This window comes from Geospiza fortis, unplaced genomic scaffold (assembly GCF_000277835.1).
Source record: "Geospiza fortis unplaced genomic scaffold, GeoFor_1.0 scaffold157, whole genome shotgun sequence".
Classification (NCBI taxonomy): domain Eukaryota; kingdom Metazoa; phylum Chordata; class Aves; order Passeriformes; family Thraupidae; genus Geospiza; species Geospiza fortis.
Window position 1 is genome coordinate 3,807,121 of NW_005054314.1, and position 18,427 is coordinate 3,825,547.

Genomic DNA, 18,427 nt, shown 5'->3' on the forward strand with positions numbered 1-18,427 from the left:
AATACTTTAAATTAAAATAATTTTGAGCTATTTAACTCAGGAAATGACAACTACCGTAACTTTTAGCCCACTTACTGTGAACATGTAGGAGAAAGTTAAGGCTTACTGATTATTTTGATAGAAACACAAACTGCAGCTTGAGTGTGGGATCTTGTTTGTTTCTGTTGTTGTTTTTTAGGGTGATGATGGTCTTCCAGGGCCTATTGGACCCAAAGGAATCAGAGTGAGTATGGATGCAGTTTTAGGGTGATATGTTGGAATAATGATAGAGACCAACAGGCATTGGGTGGGTCCTAACAGAAGTGGTGATTGACAAGAAAAAAAATTGACTTAAATCTGAAGAGTCATCTACCCACCAGAAGAGATTGTACTGCTTTTTATAACTAATGCAAGATTGCATGAGCAATACTCTCTTACATATTGTTTGTATTTCATGAACTGTTTAGGGAGAGCAGCCCTAATACTCTTTGATTTATTTTGCAGTACAGGACATAAGCAAGTGCCAGTACTTTTGTTTCAGTGTATTCTGAAGTAGAGGCAGTAAGTCTACAGTCCATACAGGAGAGGTGGACTTGTCTGGAAGTCCTTTCAATTTTGTGCCTTTGCTTTTTCTGTCAGACACCTCAGCTGGTAATAATTGATACATCTGACTTCATTGGGCTACATCCATTTTTCACACCACGAGTATATATTTATTTTCTCTTCATATCTATAATCTATTACTTCAGTAATTTTGCATTGTCTTTTCTATGTTTTTGTGGCTATTTCCCTGAAAGATTGATAAGAACTTTGAATGCCATGTCAGCATGGCAGTCTTTTTTTTTTTTTTTTTTTTTGAGAGGTGATTCGGATGTTTGTCTGTCTTTACTTACATCTGCACAGATAAATTATATTTAATAAATTATATTTAGTGAAATCTTGGTAAATCCTTTTGCACACCCATTCATACTGTACTATTTCAAACACATGGTTAATTTCCTTTTAGGGACCGCCAGGGCTTCCGGGCTTTCCAGGAACACCAGGACTTCCTGTGAGTAGCAATGGGCTCCGTAGATACAAATCTGTTCCCTTTTGTCTTTCAACCCAGAAGAGCATCCTGCACACTTAACTCTTCTTTGCCTTTTCTACTTTCAAGGGATTGCCAGGACAAGATGGGCCACCAGGACCTCAGGGTATCCCAGGATGCAATGGAACAAAGGTAGAATTCCTTAAAAAATCTTAATGCAACGATAATATAGTAAAAATCTCTTGTTCTCCTGGCTGTACCCAATGGGTTTAGTCTGTTGTGTGCAACAGTACTTGCTGTTACTGAGTTGTGAAGGAAATTCCAAGATAATTCATTGAGAGAAGGGGTCATGGTCTGGTACTTAAAGCACAAGCTTTGCCAGAAGTTGCCAGCACCAAGACACCACACTGTGTGCTCTGCAGCCGTTGTAGTCAAACTCTGTGTTCTAATCCTTACTCGTATAAGTTGCAGCTGAGAGGTGTCTGATAATTGCCTCGGATGCTGTGTCTCATCATTGTAAGAGACTCCTGCTACCAAGAAAAACTCATTACTTAACAGTGAGACTTTTTAATTATTAATTTTAAATATTATATTGAAAATACTGATTCAGTGTCTATGTTGGAGGGAGTCATTTCATTCTGATGGGCTTCTTAGCTTCATGTTGGGATTTTCCCAGAGGAGAAGTTGATTTTCTGTAGCATTCTGTGAGTTTTCCATCTCTGTAGTGTAGTATTTTGCCTGGAAGTATGCAGAAACACCTGACTGCGGAAATTTGTTTCCATCAGTTGTGTGAATTAACTGAGTGATTATTCTATCTTGTTCCAATACAATTTTCTATTCTGGAATCCTAAGCTAACAAACTAGACTTTTGAATCAAAATTTATCTGGTTTTGTTATGTTTTGGTTTGGTGTTGGCTAATAATTTTCTTCATCCCTAAGGGAGAGCGTGGATTCCCAGGCAGTCCAGGTTTTCCTGGTTTACAAGGGCCTCCTGTAAGTAAAAGATTTCCCAATCTTGTAATCCACTGAAAGACTTCTAGAGTGAAAAATAAGATAAATATGCCTCTTTTTGCAGTTTTTCTTTTAATAAATAGGATTTTTCCAAATATTTAATCAGAGGATTTTGAATGTCCAATGAAAGTGAGTTTTTCTGCTGCATGCTGTGGTAAAGCTTAAAAACACCTTTGAATTCTCATATGCTGGGATGCTTTACCACCTGCAGAAAAATACAAATACTTGCATGTGTCAGAGAAGGAAGATCTTGTATATCTGAGGACTATGACTGGTGATTAATAGGTCAGACAAAAGAGACAGGGTAGGATGTTTTCAGTATAAAACATAAGGATACAGCAAAGTGACTGTCAGAACCAAAGTACAGAGATGTAGTAGACAGGATGGATAATAGGAGGCAACATAGAAACAAATTGCTAAGAAAGGGAAATGTAATCCTTCTAATGCTCAAAATTTTCTATGAAAATGCTCAAATTTTTCCATTTGATTCTGAAGTTCATTAAAAATTTATTTTCCCCTGTTCCATATATTGTTGTAAGTTCCTGTCTTTAATGTTTGCCTCGTGGTGTAGATCTGATTAGTGGTTTGCAAACAGCATACTAGTGATTTATTTCTATTGATCTTAATTTTTTTGTTTGTTTCTTTCTTTTAAACAAAGGGACCCCCTGGGCTGCCTGGTATGAAGGTGAGTGTGCTGTACTCTCCCATCCAGGTACTTACGAGACATGGGTGTGCAGTGGGATCTGCCATGAGCAACCTGCTTGTTTCATGCAAGACTGTGTGCACCCACTGGAACCTGGAGGGACATTATTGGTGTTTCCAGGCCACTCCAGTGCAGCTAACTGGAAATTCTGCAGTAGCTTCATTTGGGTCAGTAGCTTGAGAAGTAGCAGAGGTGTTTCCTGAAGCTGTTTCCTTGGGACTGTGAAGAGTCAGTGTTGAGGCATCAAGTTAACAAAATGTCTACAAACACCCAAATGCAGCATTAGTCTGCCTGTGCATACTCAAAACCCTAAAGACTAAACAATAGTGACCTAAAATACCCAGTGACAAGAATAGTACAACATCTTTTGTTCTTTTGAAAATGTCTTTTTGTATTCTACATGTTACATAGATGGCCTTTTCTCCTAATCTAGAGTCTCATGATCTGATGTTGAACCTTTTATTTTTTAAAAGTTTTGTACCTCTGACCAATTGAGCATGGGCCAAAGCACCAGTTTTGATTGAGATCTGTTTAGGAGAAAACTTGAATTGCACCCTCAGAATTACACTGTTAAACTCCTGAGAGGACAGCATAAAACTGGTACTGGAAAATTTGGACTATAAAGCTGAATTGTCTTTCTTAGCTCCTTTTCCCAGTTGTTTTCAAGATATTAAAGGACAATCTCATCAGAACATATACTTTCAAAATAAAGATATTCCCTGAAATCAATACAAAATTACTTCAATATGGGCCATAAAACATAATTGTTGTAACAGCACGCTCAGCACTAATCTCATGAGCTGGGACATTGGAAAAAGCTGAATGAGCCTTTTTTCTGTTGTGTCCTATCCACTGCTCTCACATGAAGCTGGAATGTTTCTTTTGTGAAGAATTTGTGTTTCAATCCCCTAATATTTTGGAATTTAAATCAATGCTGCTATTTTTGTACAAATTAAATCTTTTAATAGTTGTTAGTTTAGCCATTTAGAATCTTCATCTCTCCTAAATAGAGCTGTTCTTGGAGAATCTAATGCTTATATGAAATTTTACTGCTAGGGTGTAGCATAGCTCAGAGTCTCTTAGAATCTTAGGAGCCGCTATGTGCCCTTTGGAGCCAAAATGGTAGTAAGGACTTGTAAAATGTGTTGTTAATTAAAGTCAACTGTATTTTTTTTCTAGGGTGAAGCAGGTGAAGTAATTACATCCTTGCTGCCAGGACAGAAAGGTGACCCAGGATTTCCAGGTCTTCCAGGGATACCTGTAAGTTGCATAAAGTATTATTAGGCTGTGTTCTGCCAAAAAGATAACATGAAAAGTACTCTTATTACAGGAGAATTGGCAACTTGGTCCTTAGGATTCATATGTTTTCTTGGAGCTGCAGGGCTCACATTTAATGTACCTCTGATTTATGGCTTGAGGGAAAGTGTGTGATTCCATATTGCTCTTAATAGGGTGACTACAGAAGCCAGAAAGGTCCCCTGGTCAGGAAGGTGGTATCCAGCAGACAGCAGTACTCAGTTACTGATTTGCTTCTCTGCTTTCCCTGCCTCTTCCCCCTTCCTAGACATTCTTTGTATCAGTTCTGGAGTTCCCTTCCCTTTTTACCCTGAGTTGGTCCCATCTGGCCTTCTGGCTGTAGCTGCTGTTTTGGATGGTGGGAAGGAGAGGGCAATGCCTCAGCTGTTCTCCTCATGTTGCACCTCCTGAGCAGTGTTTCTGCTCTTCCAGCAGAGCTCTGTGAAAACAGCTAGTGACTCCAGGCCCTGTGCTTCCCCACTGAGCCATTCATTGCTTTAGAAGAAGAACAAGAGGAGCCGAAAATGAGTCTATCAGTCTGAGCTGGGCAGGAGCCAGGCTCCCATTTGCTGGGACAGAGAGGCAAGCCCCACGCCATTCTGTGACCAGACTGAGCCTGTTAGCATTTCTGCTCCTCTGATCTGTGCTTCCCTATTGTCTCTTTCTGGCTGGGAGGAATCACAAATACAAAGTGTTTTGTTGTTCTCTCTCAGTGCATGAAGAGAAAGAAAGTGCAAAAGTAGTTCAAAACAAACCAAGAAGCATTCCCTTATCCGACCCAAAGAGATGCATTGATGTTAAGAGCAGAACTCTCCTAACATGATGTACATTCCTTTAGGCCTTTCCCTAAGGACAGATTGGTAGGTTAGTGGTCAGCTACATTGATTTGACATGTATGGGATGCCAGCTGTTGGGGTTATTTGAGCTTAAAGCTCTCACTGGGCTTTTTTCTTGAAAAGGTGCCTCTCATGGCCTCCTCCCCTTCCTCAACAGGGCCCCCCTGGCTCCGTGGGAATACCAGGTCCAGTTGGCCCTCCAGGGCCCCCAGGTTTGACGGTAAGCTTCTTTAACCTGTTGCTCTTAAAGCCTTAAATGGCACAGTTACTGCTTCATTTCAGGGTCTCAGAGGCAGTCAGTAAAGTGCAGAGATCATGGTAGTCAGGACTTGGTATGAGGACAGCATGCATTCAGTTCAGCCTGAAGCTGTTACTGTGCACCTTTAAATAACATACTTCTGAAACAGCCTGTTCCCAGAGATCTCTTTGCTTTAAATTGTGCTGAATTGTTGTGCAGGCTTCTTAATGTAAAACATGAGACAAGATTTAGCTTATTTAGACTATGATATTTTAATACCTGACTGTTCAATTTCATTTTATGGTCTCACCTAAGGGAAGTTTCTTAAATATTTGTGAAGTTGAATAGCATGAGTTTTCAAGGGCAGGCAAGGTGCCTTGTCAGCATGGAGATAATTCACAGGAATCAAAGCCACAACATTGTTGGGCTTTTTTTTCTACAGGGTTTCGTAAAGTGCTTCTAAGTGACTTGTTTTTTTGGTTTCCTTTTTCAATAGGGACCTCCTGGTCCACCAGGGCTGCCAGGACCCAAGGTATTGTCTTCTCATATTGATGGACTGTTTTCTTTCTCTTTCTGTTTGTGACTTCTAAGGGCTGATGAGTTATACTTTTTGCAGGGTAATATGGGTTTGAATTTCCAAGGACCTAAAGGTGAAAAAGTGAGTAGGTGATCATAATGATATTTTTACTTATTACTTTCAAAATACTTGTGCTTGCCATTTGTGCTTGTATTGCCTGTAACAAGCTGCATCTTCCTACACATTAGGGTGAACAAGGTCTTCAGGGACCTCCAGGGCCACCAGGACAAATTGGAGAACAGAAAAGACCAAATGACATTGAGTTTCAGAAAGGAGATCAGGTGAGTGGGACACTACACCCATCTGTGGTGAGCGTGTGATCAGGCTGCAGCCTCTGTTGGTTTGGTTCATATATTCTGACATCCTGCTTACTGGAGATTCTATTTTTTTTTCTCAGAGTACTGAATATTCCAAGCCTGAGTACTTTTTCTTTAACAGAAATCATGCCAGTCACATTAGTTTTTACTTCCCTTAGTAAAATAACTATTGTAAAGAAACTCTCTAAAAGCAGTTCACAGTAACATTAAAAGCAGTTAAAATACTCCCATTCTTTGGAACACCCAGAATTGCAATTTTCAAAGCAGTCTGGGAATTCAGATTCCCACTAATTAACCAGCTGTGTCATCCATTGTGAAGAAGTCTTTCAAAAATTTTAATTCAATTCCTTCTTTTTTTGTTAGTGATGTCCCAAGATCTTTATTCCTTGTGGTCTGAATAAAGTGCTTTCCCTGTTTTTGGCATCTCAAAAGTAAATATCAGTCATATTGTTACAAGTAAGCTCAAAATACTGGTTTGATTTGTATGGATCCCTCCCTAACCATAAATGCCAGAAGGTCATTGGGAGAGTTAGCATTTTTCAAGTTATTACACTTCTTTCTTTTTCTTTTTCACTGGGGAACATTCTGCAGGACTGTTTAAATCTGGGTGCCATAGACAGTCTGAGCAAAACCAGCAGGATCATGGGTGCCTGGATGTCACATTTTCCTTGAAGTTTTCGTGATGTTCTCAAATACCACCCAATAGAAGGGCAATAGAAGAGTTGAGGTAGATATTTTGAGGAAAGTGTTGAGTGATCATTTTTGTGCTCTGACTGTTCTGCAAATGTCACTGTAGTAACTGAACTTTATTAGTTTCTTCCATTGGTGTTTGGGTCAGTTTCTTCCTTTCCATCTTCTTATCTTGGGAAATGTGTCAGAGAAGAAAGCTTTGGGACACAGCTGTATTTTATTTGAGCAGGGTGTAGGGCAGTTCTGCCCTTCATCTTGATCAAAACCATTTGTTATTTTTCCTTTCAGAAGAGCATTAAACACCAATAAGGCATTGACTAGAACTATGTGCTGCTGTACACTTGCAGTGCACAGTCATCCTAGGAAGGTCTCTGGTTTTGTCTGTAGCTGGGGGATAGGACAGAAAGTGAAGAGCAGCATTGTGTGTCTTTATAATTCTAAGAAAACACAAAGTAACATTTTGACCACACTGTTGAAGCAAAAATTAATCTGATTTTATTGGGGTCAGAGTAATTTGCTTCTGTCATTAGGTACCCCTGAAGGACTAACTCTACTAGCACTAATTTATGTAAATGCACAAAGTGAAAGCATTCTACCTACCTTCCTTTTAAAGCACTAAGAATTCTAGACATTCTGAGTGCATTGCCTTTGACCAACATTTATAATGATTTCGAAGTTCACAAATTGGTTTTTATTTCAGCAAAATTTATGCTTGGTAATGCACAATCAGTAAAAAATGTCAACATTGCAGTGACCTTTTTGTGAAATGCATGTGGAGTTCTGGTATGTGCCCTCACCTAGGATCTCTGACTAAAATCAAGTGTGTAGATGAGTCTGGGATGGCTCCAAGAAAATAATGGAAAATGCTCAGAAACTTTTTGAGGATTCAGTAGCCTGTAACTTTTCTTTAGGTTAATGGTGAAAAGGTGTAATAAGACAAAATAGAAATGAGAACTTGTTAACACAATGATCCTGTGATACTTTTCTGACAAACACACTTTGATCCTGATGGCCTCCCAATTTCAGCAATTACCAGTCATCCAATGACTGTTGCTCCTATAATTTCTGCAGGATTTGGCATTTGTTCTTTCTTCCTTTCTTCCTTTTTTCCTTTATTCTCTTTACTATTGGATAGCACCTGCAGGCCACCAAGCCAGCTGCTGCGGTGCATGCAAGAGGCAGCTGTGTTTTTCATGGAGTGAATTATCTAAATAAACAGAATGAGCAGTTAATAAAATTTATAGGTTCACTTGAAATTCCACACAATGAAAGAATAAATATGATCCTTTATAACTTGGAATCTAAATGACAGCAAAAATGTTCTATTTAAGAAAAAAAGTCAACTGAGCTGCTAGGGAGTGATGGAAGCTTTAATCCTCTTTTTCTCTGCCCATGCTTGACAGGGTATTCCAGGTGATCCAGGCCCACCAGGACTTCCTGGGCCTCCAGGCCCTCCTGTGAGTAGAACTTAGTTCCGTTTTGTTGCATCTGTATCAGAACTGTAACTTCATTCTACTCTGGCTTGTGGGCTCAGTTTAAGATGACGTTTGTGTGTCCAGGGTCTTCCCGGTGGTGTGAAAGGTGAAAAAGGTGAGCAAGGAGAACCAGGCAAAAGAGTAAGTAGTCTGTTTAACCAAACATTTATCTTTCCATTCAGTGTTATCTTTGACAATTAAGCAAATGTTGAATTCAGGTGGGGCCATCAGCTTATGGGTAAGAGACTACTTTTTATTCTCCTTGTAACCTGGCAACTCGCAGATGACGCACAAGGGTCATGACAGTCCTTCTAGCTGTGGCTCTCTGTGCTTTCTGATAGAATTATCTACATGTAGATCTTAGTTTAGGGGGCAGGAGAAAATAATTTAAACTATGTTATCTGGATAACGTGAAAACCTTCAAAGTTGCTGGACTGGTTGTCTGAAGCAGCAGCTTTCTGTTTCCTTTTAGGAAGGGTCTTCATTCAGTTTGCTCTGTACTAGGTTGCCAAGCAGCATGAGATTGGTGTGTGTGTGTGTAGATATATATATAAACTGGTCCATGTAAACTCATTCTTGGTGGGTTTGCTTGTGAGGTGAGTCACAAAACCAGGTCTATGAGTACTGTTAAGACCAAAGGTAGTCAGTTTGTCACTTCCCAAGAGACTGCCTCAATTTATGTGCTATCTGGGGAGGGCACGAGTCAGGATAGCTTTATCTAGGAATAGCGAGAGTTGCTTTGTTCCTGATCAGACTCAAATCAATCCTGGAATTTAAATGTACTTGGGTATCACAGCTTAGAAAAGCTGAAGAAGATCACAGAAGTGCTAAGAAATAAGATAAAAATAACATGGGCTGGACCAGCAAAGAAAAGAGAGGCTGTAACAGCTCAAAACATTCAGTATCTTCACTTCTGAATGCATTGTTTCATCAACAAAGTGCCTTTGAAAATGGAGGCACAAGTTCTGCTCTGGTTAATTGGACAATATATAAACACTTTAGAAACATGCTAGTAGAAGGTTTTCCATTTTCCATAAGAAATAAATACAGCGGAAAAAAATGTTTGGTGCTGCAGATAAAATCCTTTGTAGTTGCTGAGATTTACAGAAGGGCTTTGATTTGTCTCTTTTAAAGAACACAAAAAGCAGATTTACCAAGCCAAAAGTCTCATATTTTGAGTGGGCTTTGAATTGTTGCTTCTCTCTGCAAAAGTAAATGGGAACCACATAAATTTGCAAAGATCTGAAAGGATAAAAGTCCTGAGGGGATGTGTCAGATGCCTTTTGCCAAAACCTTGTTTACCAATATTTTTGTTTGGTTTTATTACTCTGAATCTGGGCATGTTGCATACTTGAATTGCAATTTTGCTATTAAGTTACTTTAAAGCTGCATTTTAGGGCTCCATATGATTCTGTGAGGTCAAAGCCATTTCAGATATAAAAATGTCAGTCTACAAATTCAAATAGATAGTTCTGCACATTCACAGGAAATCTTAAAACCTCAGTTTTGAGAGTTAGAACTCATCACTAGTGAAAACAAACTTCACAAATCACATTATACTCTGATTCACTAAGTCTGTGAGATCTTATTATCAATTTCTCCACGACTGAGAGCTGATCTTGGCACTGAGAAAGGTTCACTAAGTGAAGCTTAATCACCTGCTCTAGTTCTGTTCCAGCAGGTGCCCCCAGACATAGCTCCTGTGACTCTGACAATAAAGTGCCATTTGTCTGCCCACTGAATCATCTGGAATAAAGTGGAGCTTGCCCTGCTTTTATTGCAGCAATGACAAATCTGTTCAGCAAGAACATGCCTTCTAGAAGTCACTTCTTTGAGCAGAACTTCATCTTATATTTTCATTGATACTAATGAGAAAGTCATGTTGATTTAAAGGAGAGTTAAAAGTCAAACACGAAGTTTTATTTAGTTTCACTGGTCACATTATACTAATTAAATATAGTGTTTTACTATTTAGGGATTTAGGATCTGTTTTCCAAATAAAGAACTTCTCTATTGCTAAAATAAAAGGAGTAGTAAGCACAATGAATCAGCAGTAGTTAGCTGGAGATCATTTTGTGCTGTATTCACCCAGCATTTCTCTGAGACTGTCATGGCTTTGTGCTCTGGTTTTCAAAAAGGAAACCTCAGTTTAGGTAACTCCATTGGTTATGGTTGATGTCTTTGTGTTGTTCCAAGGACTGCATTCTGGATAGAGTTTGGTTTATTGAAAAATGGGAAACAAGTAACATAATTTCCATAAGAATTCTTTACCACTGAAGCATTTTATTTCAATGCATATTTGTCTTTGAAGGGAAAACCCGGCAAAGATGGAGAACCTGGTCAGCCTGGTAGGGATGTGAGTAATTCATATGTTTTTAATCCAAAAAAACTCTTTATAAGCTTTTTTTTTTTTATATGGAGAAGATCTGAGTGTGATTATATTTCCCTTTTCTTGAAGGGTTTACCTGGTGGGCCTGGAATAAATGGTGCTCCAGGAAGAGATGGTGAAAAGGTATGCCAGGATTTTTGTCAATATTGCTGTAATAGATGGAAAATTTGCCATCACTGAGTTAATTTCTGCCTGAGTAGTAATTGCATTGCCTTTGCTATTACAGTGTTGAGAAATATTTGCAATAGCTTGTTTATGTAGTGCTGCACAGTATCAGAAATGCTCTTAATTTCATTGGTAGGGTGAAAAAGGTGACATGGGTCCCCCTGGTCCTCCTGGAATTGTAAGTTGCTGATCCTTTGTTTTTTCTGCATTTGGTTGACAGTGTTGTTTCGTTGTAATTCTTGGCTGACTGAGAGTCCTATCTCTGGGTACAACACCAAGAGCACCAGAAAATTTTTCATACATATGCTAACAGAAACAATGGTTTCCTTCTTTCAAGATCAGTTCTGTGCTCTGGGATTTGCTGGGTCACAAACACAGGCTAGACTATAACCTCAGACCAGCAGGACTGAGTCAGCCTCACTGAAGCCTGTTGTAACTATGTTGGCTTGGCAGGCAAACAGCTTCCTATTGGGGAGTGCTCTTTACTGGAATTTTCCCTGGTAATTCAGTGGAGTGGGGAAAGCATCCTGTCATTGGCATAAGGTTCAAAGTATGTTGAACTTTCCCTCCCTCACATCTCTTTACGATTCCAATGACTGTTTTCTTGGCAATTAGCTTTACATGAGCATGTAACATTTTCAGGTTGTTCCAAGGCCAGGCATTGATGCAACAGTGGGACCAAAAGGTAGCAAAGGGTTGCCAGGACTTCCAGGAGCCAAAGGGGACCGTGGATTCTCTGGTAGGCCAGGCCCACCTGGCTTGCCAGGATCTCCAGGTAGGAGAGCAAGCTTTAAATGAAGTTGTATGCTCAAAAGTGTGATTGGGTATTTGGCTTTGCAGCCTTTACACAATCCTTTTAACAGAAGGCAGAATACCTTTGAGCTTGAGGGGTAGTTTTGAACTTCTGGGGATAATGTGAGCAATTCTGAGCATTCATTGCCCTTGCTGTGGTGAACTGAGGATGCTAATCAAATACCAGCTTAGTGCTTCTAGGGGTAATCTCTCTCATATCACTCATCTATAATTAATATATATTGCCCATTGCATTACACAGAGAAAGTGTTGTGTACCACATGTGTGGTAGGAGATGATCTGAGTCTAGAGTGGGAGTGAGTAGTGACACCTGTATGTGCATTATACATGCACAGACGGGAACCTAATGATTCTAATGATACGGCTTATATATGGGGGTTTTTCTCATCAATAATTCTTTCATTAGTCCTGTTTTTGTTTGTTTTGTACTTTTTTTTTCTAATCATGAACTTAGTTGTTGAGTCTCAGATCAATTTTTCAAACAAACATTTCCAAAAATGTGAAATGTGTATCATTGTCATCCCTGCAAAAATATGATGTAAATTATTAAGCTAGCAAGGAACAAAGTCTTTCCTGTCTTAGGGATCACTACTGTTGGACCTCCTGGCCCACCTGGCTTACCTGGTGAGAGAGGACAGAAGGGAGATCCAGGTTTACCTGGGGTTTCTATTCCTGGGCAACCAGGAGTTGAGGGACCACGAGGACCGCCAGGACCACCAGGTCCCCCAGGGCCACCTGCACCATCTGTTGCTCCTGGTAAGTGATGATCACATAAACAGCAAGTAGAAGAGACTAAACTGCTTTGACATTTGTTTAGGTTTGGGTTTCTGTGGTTTGTTTGTTTGGGTTTTTTAAATCCACCTTCAAAGATGTTGTTTATCAGCAGCTGAAGTCCATGAGATTCTATTGCTATAGGTTCTCCAAGTTGCTCCCATTGCAAATCAAGACATCTGTAGGAGAACCTCAGGCTTAAGGACAGGTACAGAATTTGTTCCCTACTAAGAGCTGTGATAGCAGGAGAGTCGAAGGTATAACTTTTCACAGAATTCCAGTTCCATTTCATAAATATTCTTGTGTGTTGACCACATGAAATTAGCTTTGGAGTGAACACTTTGGATGAAAGCATTTAGCTCCTTTTTGGTATATGGAGAGTAGGGAATGGTAGATAGACTATAAGAACTGGAAAGCTGTAGTGGAGAGGGGCTAACATGATTCAGGGAGGAATTTAGTGTCTAGATGGCATTGGCATCTGAAGTGCCCTTGCTCTGATGATGATTCATAGACATGTTTTTATGATACGAGACTGAACATCAGAATGAAGTGTAGAGATGGAAGTGTGTAGGCTGTGGGAAGCAGTGGGAGATGGTTGCAAGGAATTGAGGATTGTTGTGTAATATCACTGTTTCTTTTTGAGATTGAATTACATGTGTGGGTTTTCACCAGCAATCCTGTCTGAATTGCCAAAATGTTTGGTCTGTGATTATGGTGGGTGTATTAGAATCTCTACACAAATACATTTTTGTACTGAATACATCTATTTGGTGCTGCTGTCATTCTAACACAAATAGATAATAAAACCTCTCCTGATTTTCCTTAGGTGAAGGGTTATGTGAGCAAGGGCCACCAGGTCCTCCAGGAATTCCAGGACAACAAGGTTTTACAGGGGAGCGAGGCCAAAAAGGTGCAGTGTCATGGCTACATTTTCTATTTTTCTCCTTTTTTTGAAGCTTGGTAAAAAATGTAAAGCCTGCATTAAATAGTGATTAATGGTGCCCTTCCCAGAAGGGTTAAGTGCAGATGTTTTATGTCTCTGTATAAGAAAGCTATTTGCTTAGAGTGTAGGATACTCCTTAACACCTAACATTAATGCACAGTAGTCTGAGTGACTGAGGGTGTAACCAATAATGATCTTGAATAAAGTAAAATGGAACCTCATAATGGAGGATTATGAGTATCTCCCAGGCAGATAGAAACTGTGTGCTTTGTAACAGCACTGGCCAAGTCTGTTTGAAAATTCATTAATATTATTCATTAATAAATTTGACATTTTTTATGGAAAGCAGCATTACAGTTATAAATACAAGACTCCTAATTTGAGCTGGTCAGTCTGCAGTGAGTTTGTTTGTTTGCTAAGCAAAAGAAAGTCATATTTAATATATATCCTTGTTTCCAAAAAGACAACCTTGCAATGAGGATGCTGATATGGGTAAGTGAGAATCTTTTCCTAGCCCAACCATGGACATCATAAATTACTTTAGACATCTCACTTAATTTTGTACTCACTTGAAAGAAAAATATTTTTTGTCATGGAGATTGTAAAGATTAACTAATTAACCTAAATGAAATGCTCAAATATTTCACTGATGAATGTCGCATAAGTCTGTATGTGAAGGAAATTCCTAAGCTTCTTGAAAAAAATTTTTTTTCCCTCATTAAATACTTTTAGTCTATTTTCAAATCAATGAAACATTCCCAATATTTATTTTGCACTCTTGGAGTTTAAGTTTGGGATTTTGATACATGTGGTTTATAGTTGTAGTTAGAAGTGTCAAGTACCTACTTTAAAAGGGGACACTTCTGCTGAGAAGAAAAAGAGTCCATGGTTTTACCTTCTATTTCTGAAAGCCCTGCTTTTGTTTTAATTATTTTGCACTGTCATAAATACAATCTAATCATATCTGATATTGGTTGTCTCCTAGCCACCAAAAAGCTTTAGTTTAACTTGGGGGAGGGGGGAAGCTTCTAATTTTAAGCAATAATTATTTAAAGTCACTTTGGACCTGGTATTATAGATCAGTAGCAAGAAAACAGTTGCAGTTTTACTGAATTCTTGTAATATTTTCTAAAACCTGATGCTCAAGTACACTTTTTCAATGCAAATCTTTTTAGGTGACCGAGGAGACACGTGCTTCAACTGCATAGGAACTGGAGTAACTGGTCCTCCTGGGGAGAGGGGACCACCAGGACCTCCGGGTAGTCCAGGTAGGGCTGGAGTCTCCACTGGTTTACTTAATATGTTCCATAAAGTCACTTTTTATCAGGGTTGTCTGGGTACAATGGTCACAATATATCTGTATATCGTGTACAAGTTCGAATGTGCATTTGTCATCTCCAGTGCAGAGTTGGTGCGTGTTGTGTTTTGCACAGTTGAAAAGAAATGAGATGGGCATGTGTAAAACAAACACTCATTCTTTGAAAATCTAGTCTTTGAGAAATACTTCTCTGTTGAAAGACAGCCTTGCAAGCATTCTGCATTTTGAAGGTTTAGGGTCTGCTGTAGATTTAACTGAGAGAGAAAAATCAACTTCTACTACTGCTGTTCCTGGAATAATGGAGTAATGGAGGAGCTGGAGCTTTTTAAAAGTGTGATTTTTTTTTTTTGACACTACTGGTTCAACTAGAGTTGCAAATATGTTTCTGCTCAAATAAAATGAAGCTCTCAAAAAAAAAACCAGAGTAAACTTTGTCTAGTTTTAAAACAACTTAGCTGTTATCAATGAAACATAATGTTTGATATTGCAGCCTCTCCAGATTTATGTTTTTCTTTTATGTTTTCTGCACTACTCAGGTTCTCCTGGTTTTCCTGGACCAAAAGGTGAAAAGGGGCTTCCTGGATTAACTGGCCTTGTAGGGCCACCAGTAAGTGGTGGTGTTGTGTTCTGGCGGGGAAAATAGTGTCTCATTTGTCTTGCATGACAGGTAGATCTGTAAACAATAGATTTAATATATTGTTTAATATGTATTTGGTGGTCTATAACTATCCTGAATGCATGATTCATACATTGTTCCATACTTAGAGAGGGAGTGAAAGAAAAACTAAAATACCTTCTTTTTTATCTTTTTGTTTTTTTCTCCCTCAGGGCTTCCCAGGCACCCCAGGTGCTCCTGGTAGACCTGGTCCTAAAGGAGACCCAGGGGATGTCCTGACTTCTCCAAGACTGAAAGGTGACAAAGGAGACCCTGGCTTCCCAGGACCTCCAGGTCTCCCTGGCATAGATGGCACTCCTGGACGAGATGGACTGCCAGGTTTGCCTGGCCCTAAGGGGGAACCTGTGAGTGCCATTTGAGGCTGTCTTTGACTGGATGGATGTTTTGGGAAGTCCTGCATGCATTTGACATAGTGCAGATAAGAGAACTGGCACAAATGCACTTTGTCTGTATGTGATAAGGCATGAATTCTCTTCAGTAAATGCCAGTCTAGTGATGATACACTAAGATACCTCCTGAATCTGCCAGTGCTCTAGAAATAAGCTGAGGCTCCTCCTGGGCAGTGTCAGAGCGTCCCTTCTGCCATTGTCTACGTTCCACACATGTACTGGGAAGAACTAAGTAGCCAGGTTTAGGCCTGCTCTCTACCATGTTAGCAAGATGTAGGCAGCTAATGAGAGCTGGAAGAGTGAAAACTGCCAGAGTTTCAAAGCAGAAGCAATAAAACATTTTACTCTTTTGATTAGTAAATACATTACCTTTCCCATCATGTTCTTTCTATTTCCAGGGCAGTGTTGCATTCAAAGGAGAAATGGGTATTCCAGGTGACCCAGGAATACCAGGTCTTCCTGGAGAGAAAGGGCTTCCTGGACCTCCTGGTTTTGGTCCACAAGGCTCACCTGGTGAAAAGGGCATCCAAGGTGTATCTGGCCGTCCAGGACCTCCTGGTGTCCCAGGTGAGTTGGTCTCTGTGTGCTGTTGAGCAAGGGCTGCAAAGCCAAACTTTGCCCCTTCTCAGAACATAATGCTGCTTTTAAACTTTTCCTAGAGGCTTTGTATGACCTGTTATAAGTGTTCTCCCTTACTGAGGGTCCTCACAGAACCAGAGGGAGGGCAGCATCTGTGCCATGTCACTTTAGGCACGTGCCTCACCTTCTGCTCTGACCTCCAGGGAAGCTTCTCCTTCCCCACTGACTGCAGTGGAAATGCACTGCAACTACCTTTGTATGCTGGGCTACACTGCAGCTAAAACAGGGTGGGGGGAAAAAGGGGTTGCTTTGAACAACTTTGCTTTTGTTTCTTTCTTGTCAACTACACAGATCCTAATCAAGTTGTGCTGGTGTCAGCTATGGAAATACTCCTCATATGATGGTACCTAGGATGAAGCTATTAAAAAATAACAGTTCAGAAAAACTGTCTGAACATTAAACAGGGCTTCTGAGCCTCTAAGTGCTTTGTGGGGCTTGGGGCTAGAGAACCTATTGAATAAAGTATTGCTGATATCTGAGTTCTTTGTAAGCTTGGGATGGGACTGGCATTATTTCTGCTTAAAGAAAAACAAAACCAACTCCTACTGAGTGATGCATATTTCTACTTTTTGGTTTTAGGTCCAAAAGGTGACCCTGGCCAGACTATTACAGAACCAGGAGTTCCTGGTCCCCCTGGTCCTCCAGGAAGAATTGGTGATCCAGGTCTTCCAGGTAAAGCACAGCAGCTAGATACCCAGAGGATTCCAAGACCTTTTTATTCTGATTCTGGATAACTATGTTGATGCTCTTCTTTTTACAGGAGATCCTGGTCAGCCAGGTCAGCGTGGTTTACCTGGCATCCCAGGTCCAAAGGGAGAGCCAGGTATTCCTGGCATTGGACTTCCAGGTCCACCAGGCCCAAAGGGTATGTTTACTGCCCTGTTACTGTGTTGTACTGGCTGGAAGAGGGGACTTTTTACTAGGGAGTGTATTTCTGTCTCTAACATCCTTTAAAAAATGTTTGTCCTAAGGCTATACATCTTTATAACAGTTTCAGAAATACCAAGAGAAAAAAAACTGCTGAGCTGTTATTACTCTGTTCACTGTCCTGCTCCTTCTCAGTAGCTTACATTTTTCAGTAAACCAGTAACACTTTGGTAAGACTTTGGGAAATGAGCTTGAATCAATAAATGATCTCCAAATGCTGCCTCAAGATGTTAATGTTTCTGATGTGAACTGCTTGTGATTTTTGTAAAAGCTCACAGCATAGGGAGTGCCCCCTCGGAGAGTCCCAGAGACCCTTTGTGACGAAGACTGAATGCTCAGAAGTTCTCTCAGCTGAATGGGTACCCCTTCAGTGCTTGGGCTAGCTAGCACAGAACCTCTTTTCACGGGCTTTAGGCATGTCTGGAGGAGTTGTTCTAATGCTCTCTGGTGTCCTTTCTGCTCCCTAATCTTCCTGTCATGTGTAGGTTTCCCAGGGACTCCAGGCCCGCCCGGAGCTCCAGGAACTCCAGGTCGCCCTGGTCTGGATGGACCTCCTGGACCACCCGGTTTCCCAGGAGAGAAGGTCTGTGTTTGTGTTTAGTATAAATCTTCCCTTAGAGGTTTTTCTGTGTCACTGGGAAGATGCTGAGGAGGATTTCACCTCTCATTCTCAGCTTTTGATGGTGGGGAAGTAAAATATTTTACTTGACAGTTTGAGTGAGGGTAGTAAAATAGTAATTGAACTCTAAGATGGTGGCCATTTTTAATTGGTTACTTTTAACATTTTTAGGAGAGGCTAAACTTAGAAAATCCCCTTTTATTTTTTTAAATTTCTTTGTTATAGGGAGAGCGTGGATTTGGAGTTCCAGGACCACCTGGGGCCCCAGGACCCCCTGGCATAAAAGGAGGTCAAGGACCTAAAGGTGATCCTGGCTTCCCAGGAAACCCTGGTCTCCCGGGCCGGGCAGGCTTTGATGGAACCCCAGGGCCCAAAGGTATTGAGAACTCTCCCCTGTTTTGTTCCCCTATTGAACTTTTTAAAATGTAGCTGTGCTGGAAGGCATATGGCAGTTAAATACAAGCAGTGCTGACTTTACAGCCATTACTTCAAAATCAATTTTTCCAAAACAGACACACCTGTGTAAATGGAAAATTATGTTCTCAAAAGGCAGCTAAGGGAGTAAATCCCAATCTGTGGCTCAGTACCTGAAGCTCTGTATTCTAAAAAATAATGTTTATATGGGGGCA

At 40.2% G+C, this 18,427-nt stretch overlaps 1 protein-coding gene across 2 annotated transcripts in view; it reads left to right on the forward strand.

The window, feature by feature from the left end:
* The first annotated feature begins 1,146 nt into the window (after positions 1 to 1,146).
* Positions 1,147 to 18,427, forward strand: part of COL4A5 (collagen type IV alpha 5 chain) — a 45,699-nt gene continuing 28,418 nt past the window's right edge. For both annotated transcript variants that reach the window (XM_031056045.1, XM_031056046.1), the window contains exons 1-24: positions 1,147 to 1,198; positions 1,946 to 1,999; positions 2,676 to 2,702; positions 3,900 to 3,980; positions 5,010 to 5,072; positions 5,587 to 5,622; positions 5,707 to 5,748; positions 5,856 to 5,948; positions 8,078 to 8,131; positions 8,234 to 8,290; positions 10,461 to 10,505; positions 10,608 to 10,661; positions 10,840 to 10,881; positions 11,346 to 11,478; positions 12,099 to 12,272; positions 13,114 to 13,197; positions 14,406 to 14,498; positions 15,085 to 15,155; positions 15,377 to 15,568; positions 16,012 to 16,180; positions 16,832 to 16,924; positions 17,013 to 17,117; positions 17,665 to 17,762; positions 18,024 to 18,174. In XM_031056045.1, the coding sequence (XP_030911905.1) occupies positions 2,697 to 2,702; positions 3,900 to 3,980; positions 5,010 to 5,072; positions 5,587 to 5,622; positions 5,707 to 5,748; positions 5,856 to 5,948; positions 8,078 to 8,131; positions 8,234 to 8,290; positions 10,461 to 10,505; positions 10,608 to 10,661; positions 10,840 to 10,881; positions 11,346 to 11,478; positions 12,099 to 12,272; positions 13,114 to 13,197; positions 14,406 to 14,498; positions 15,085 to 15,155; positions 15,377 to 15,568; positions 16,012 to 16,180; positions 16,832 to 16,924; positions 17,013 to 17,117; positions 17,665 to 17,762; positions 18,024 to 18,174 (1,936 nt within the window). In that variant the 5' untranslated portion in view covers positions 1,147 to 1,198; positions 1,946 to 1,999; positions 2,676 to 2,696. The remainder of the gene's footprint in view (positions 1,199 to 1,945; positions 2,000 to 2,675; positions 2,703 to 3,899; positions 3,981 to 5,009; positions 5,073 to 5,586; positions 5,623 to 5,706; positions 5,749 to 5,855; positions 5,949 to 8,077; positions 8,132 to 8,233; positions 8,291 to 10,460; positions 10,506 to 10,607; positions 10,662 to 10,839; positions 10,882 to 11,345; positions 11,479 to 12,098; positions 12,273 to 13,113; positions 13,198 to 14,405; positions 14,499 to 15,084; positions 15,156 to 15,376; positions 15,569 to 16,011; positions 16,181 to 16,831; positions 16,925 to 17,012; positions 17,118 to 17,664; positions 17,763 to 18,023; positions 18,175 to 18,427) is intronic.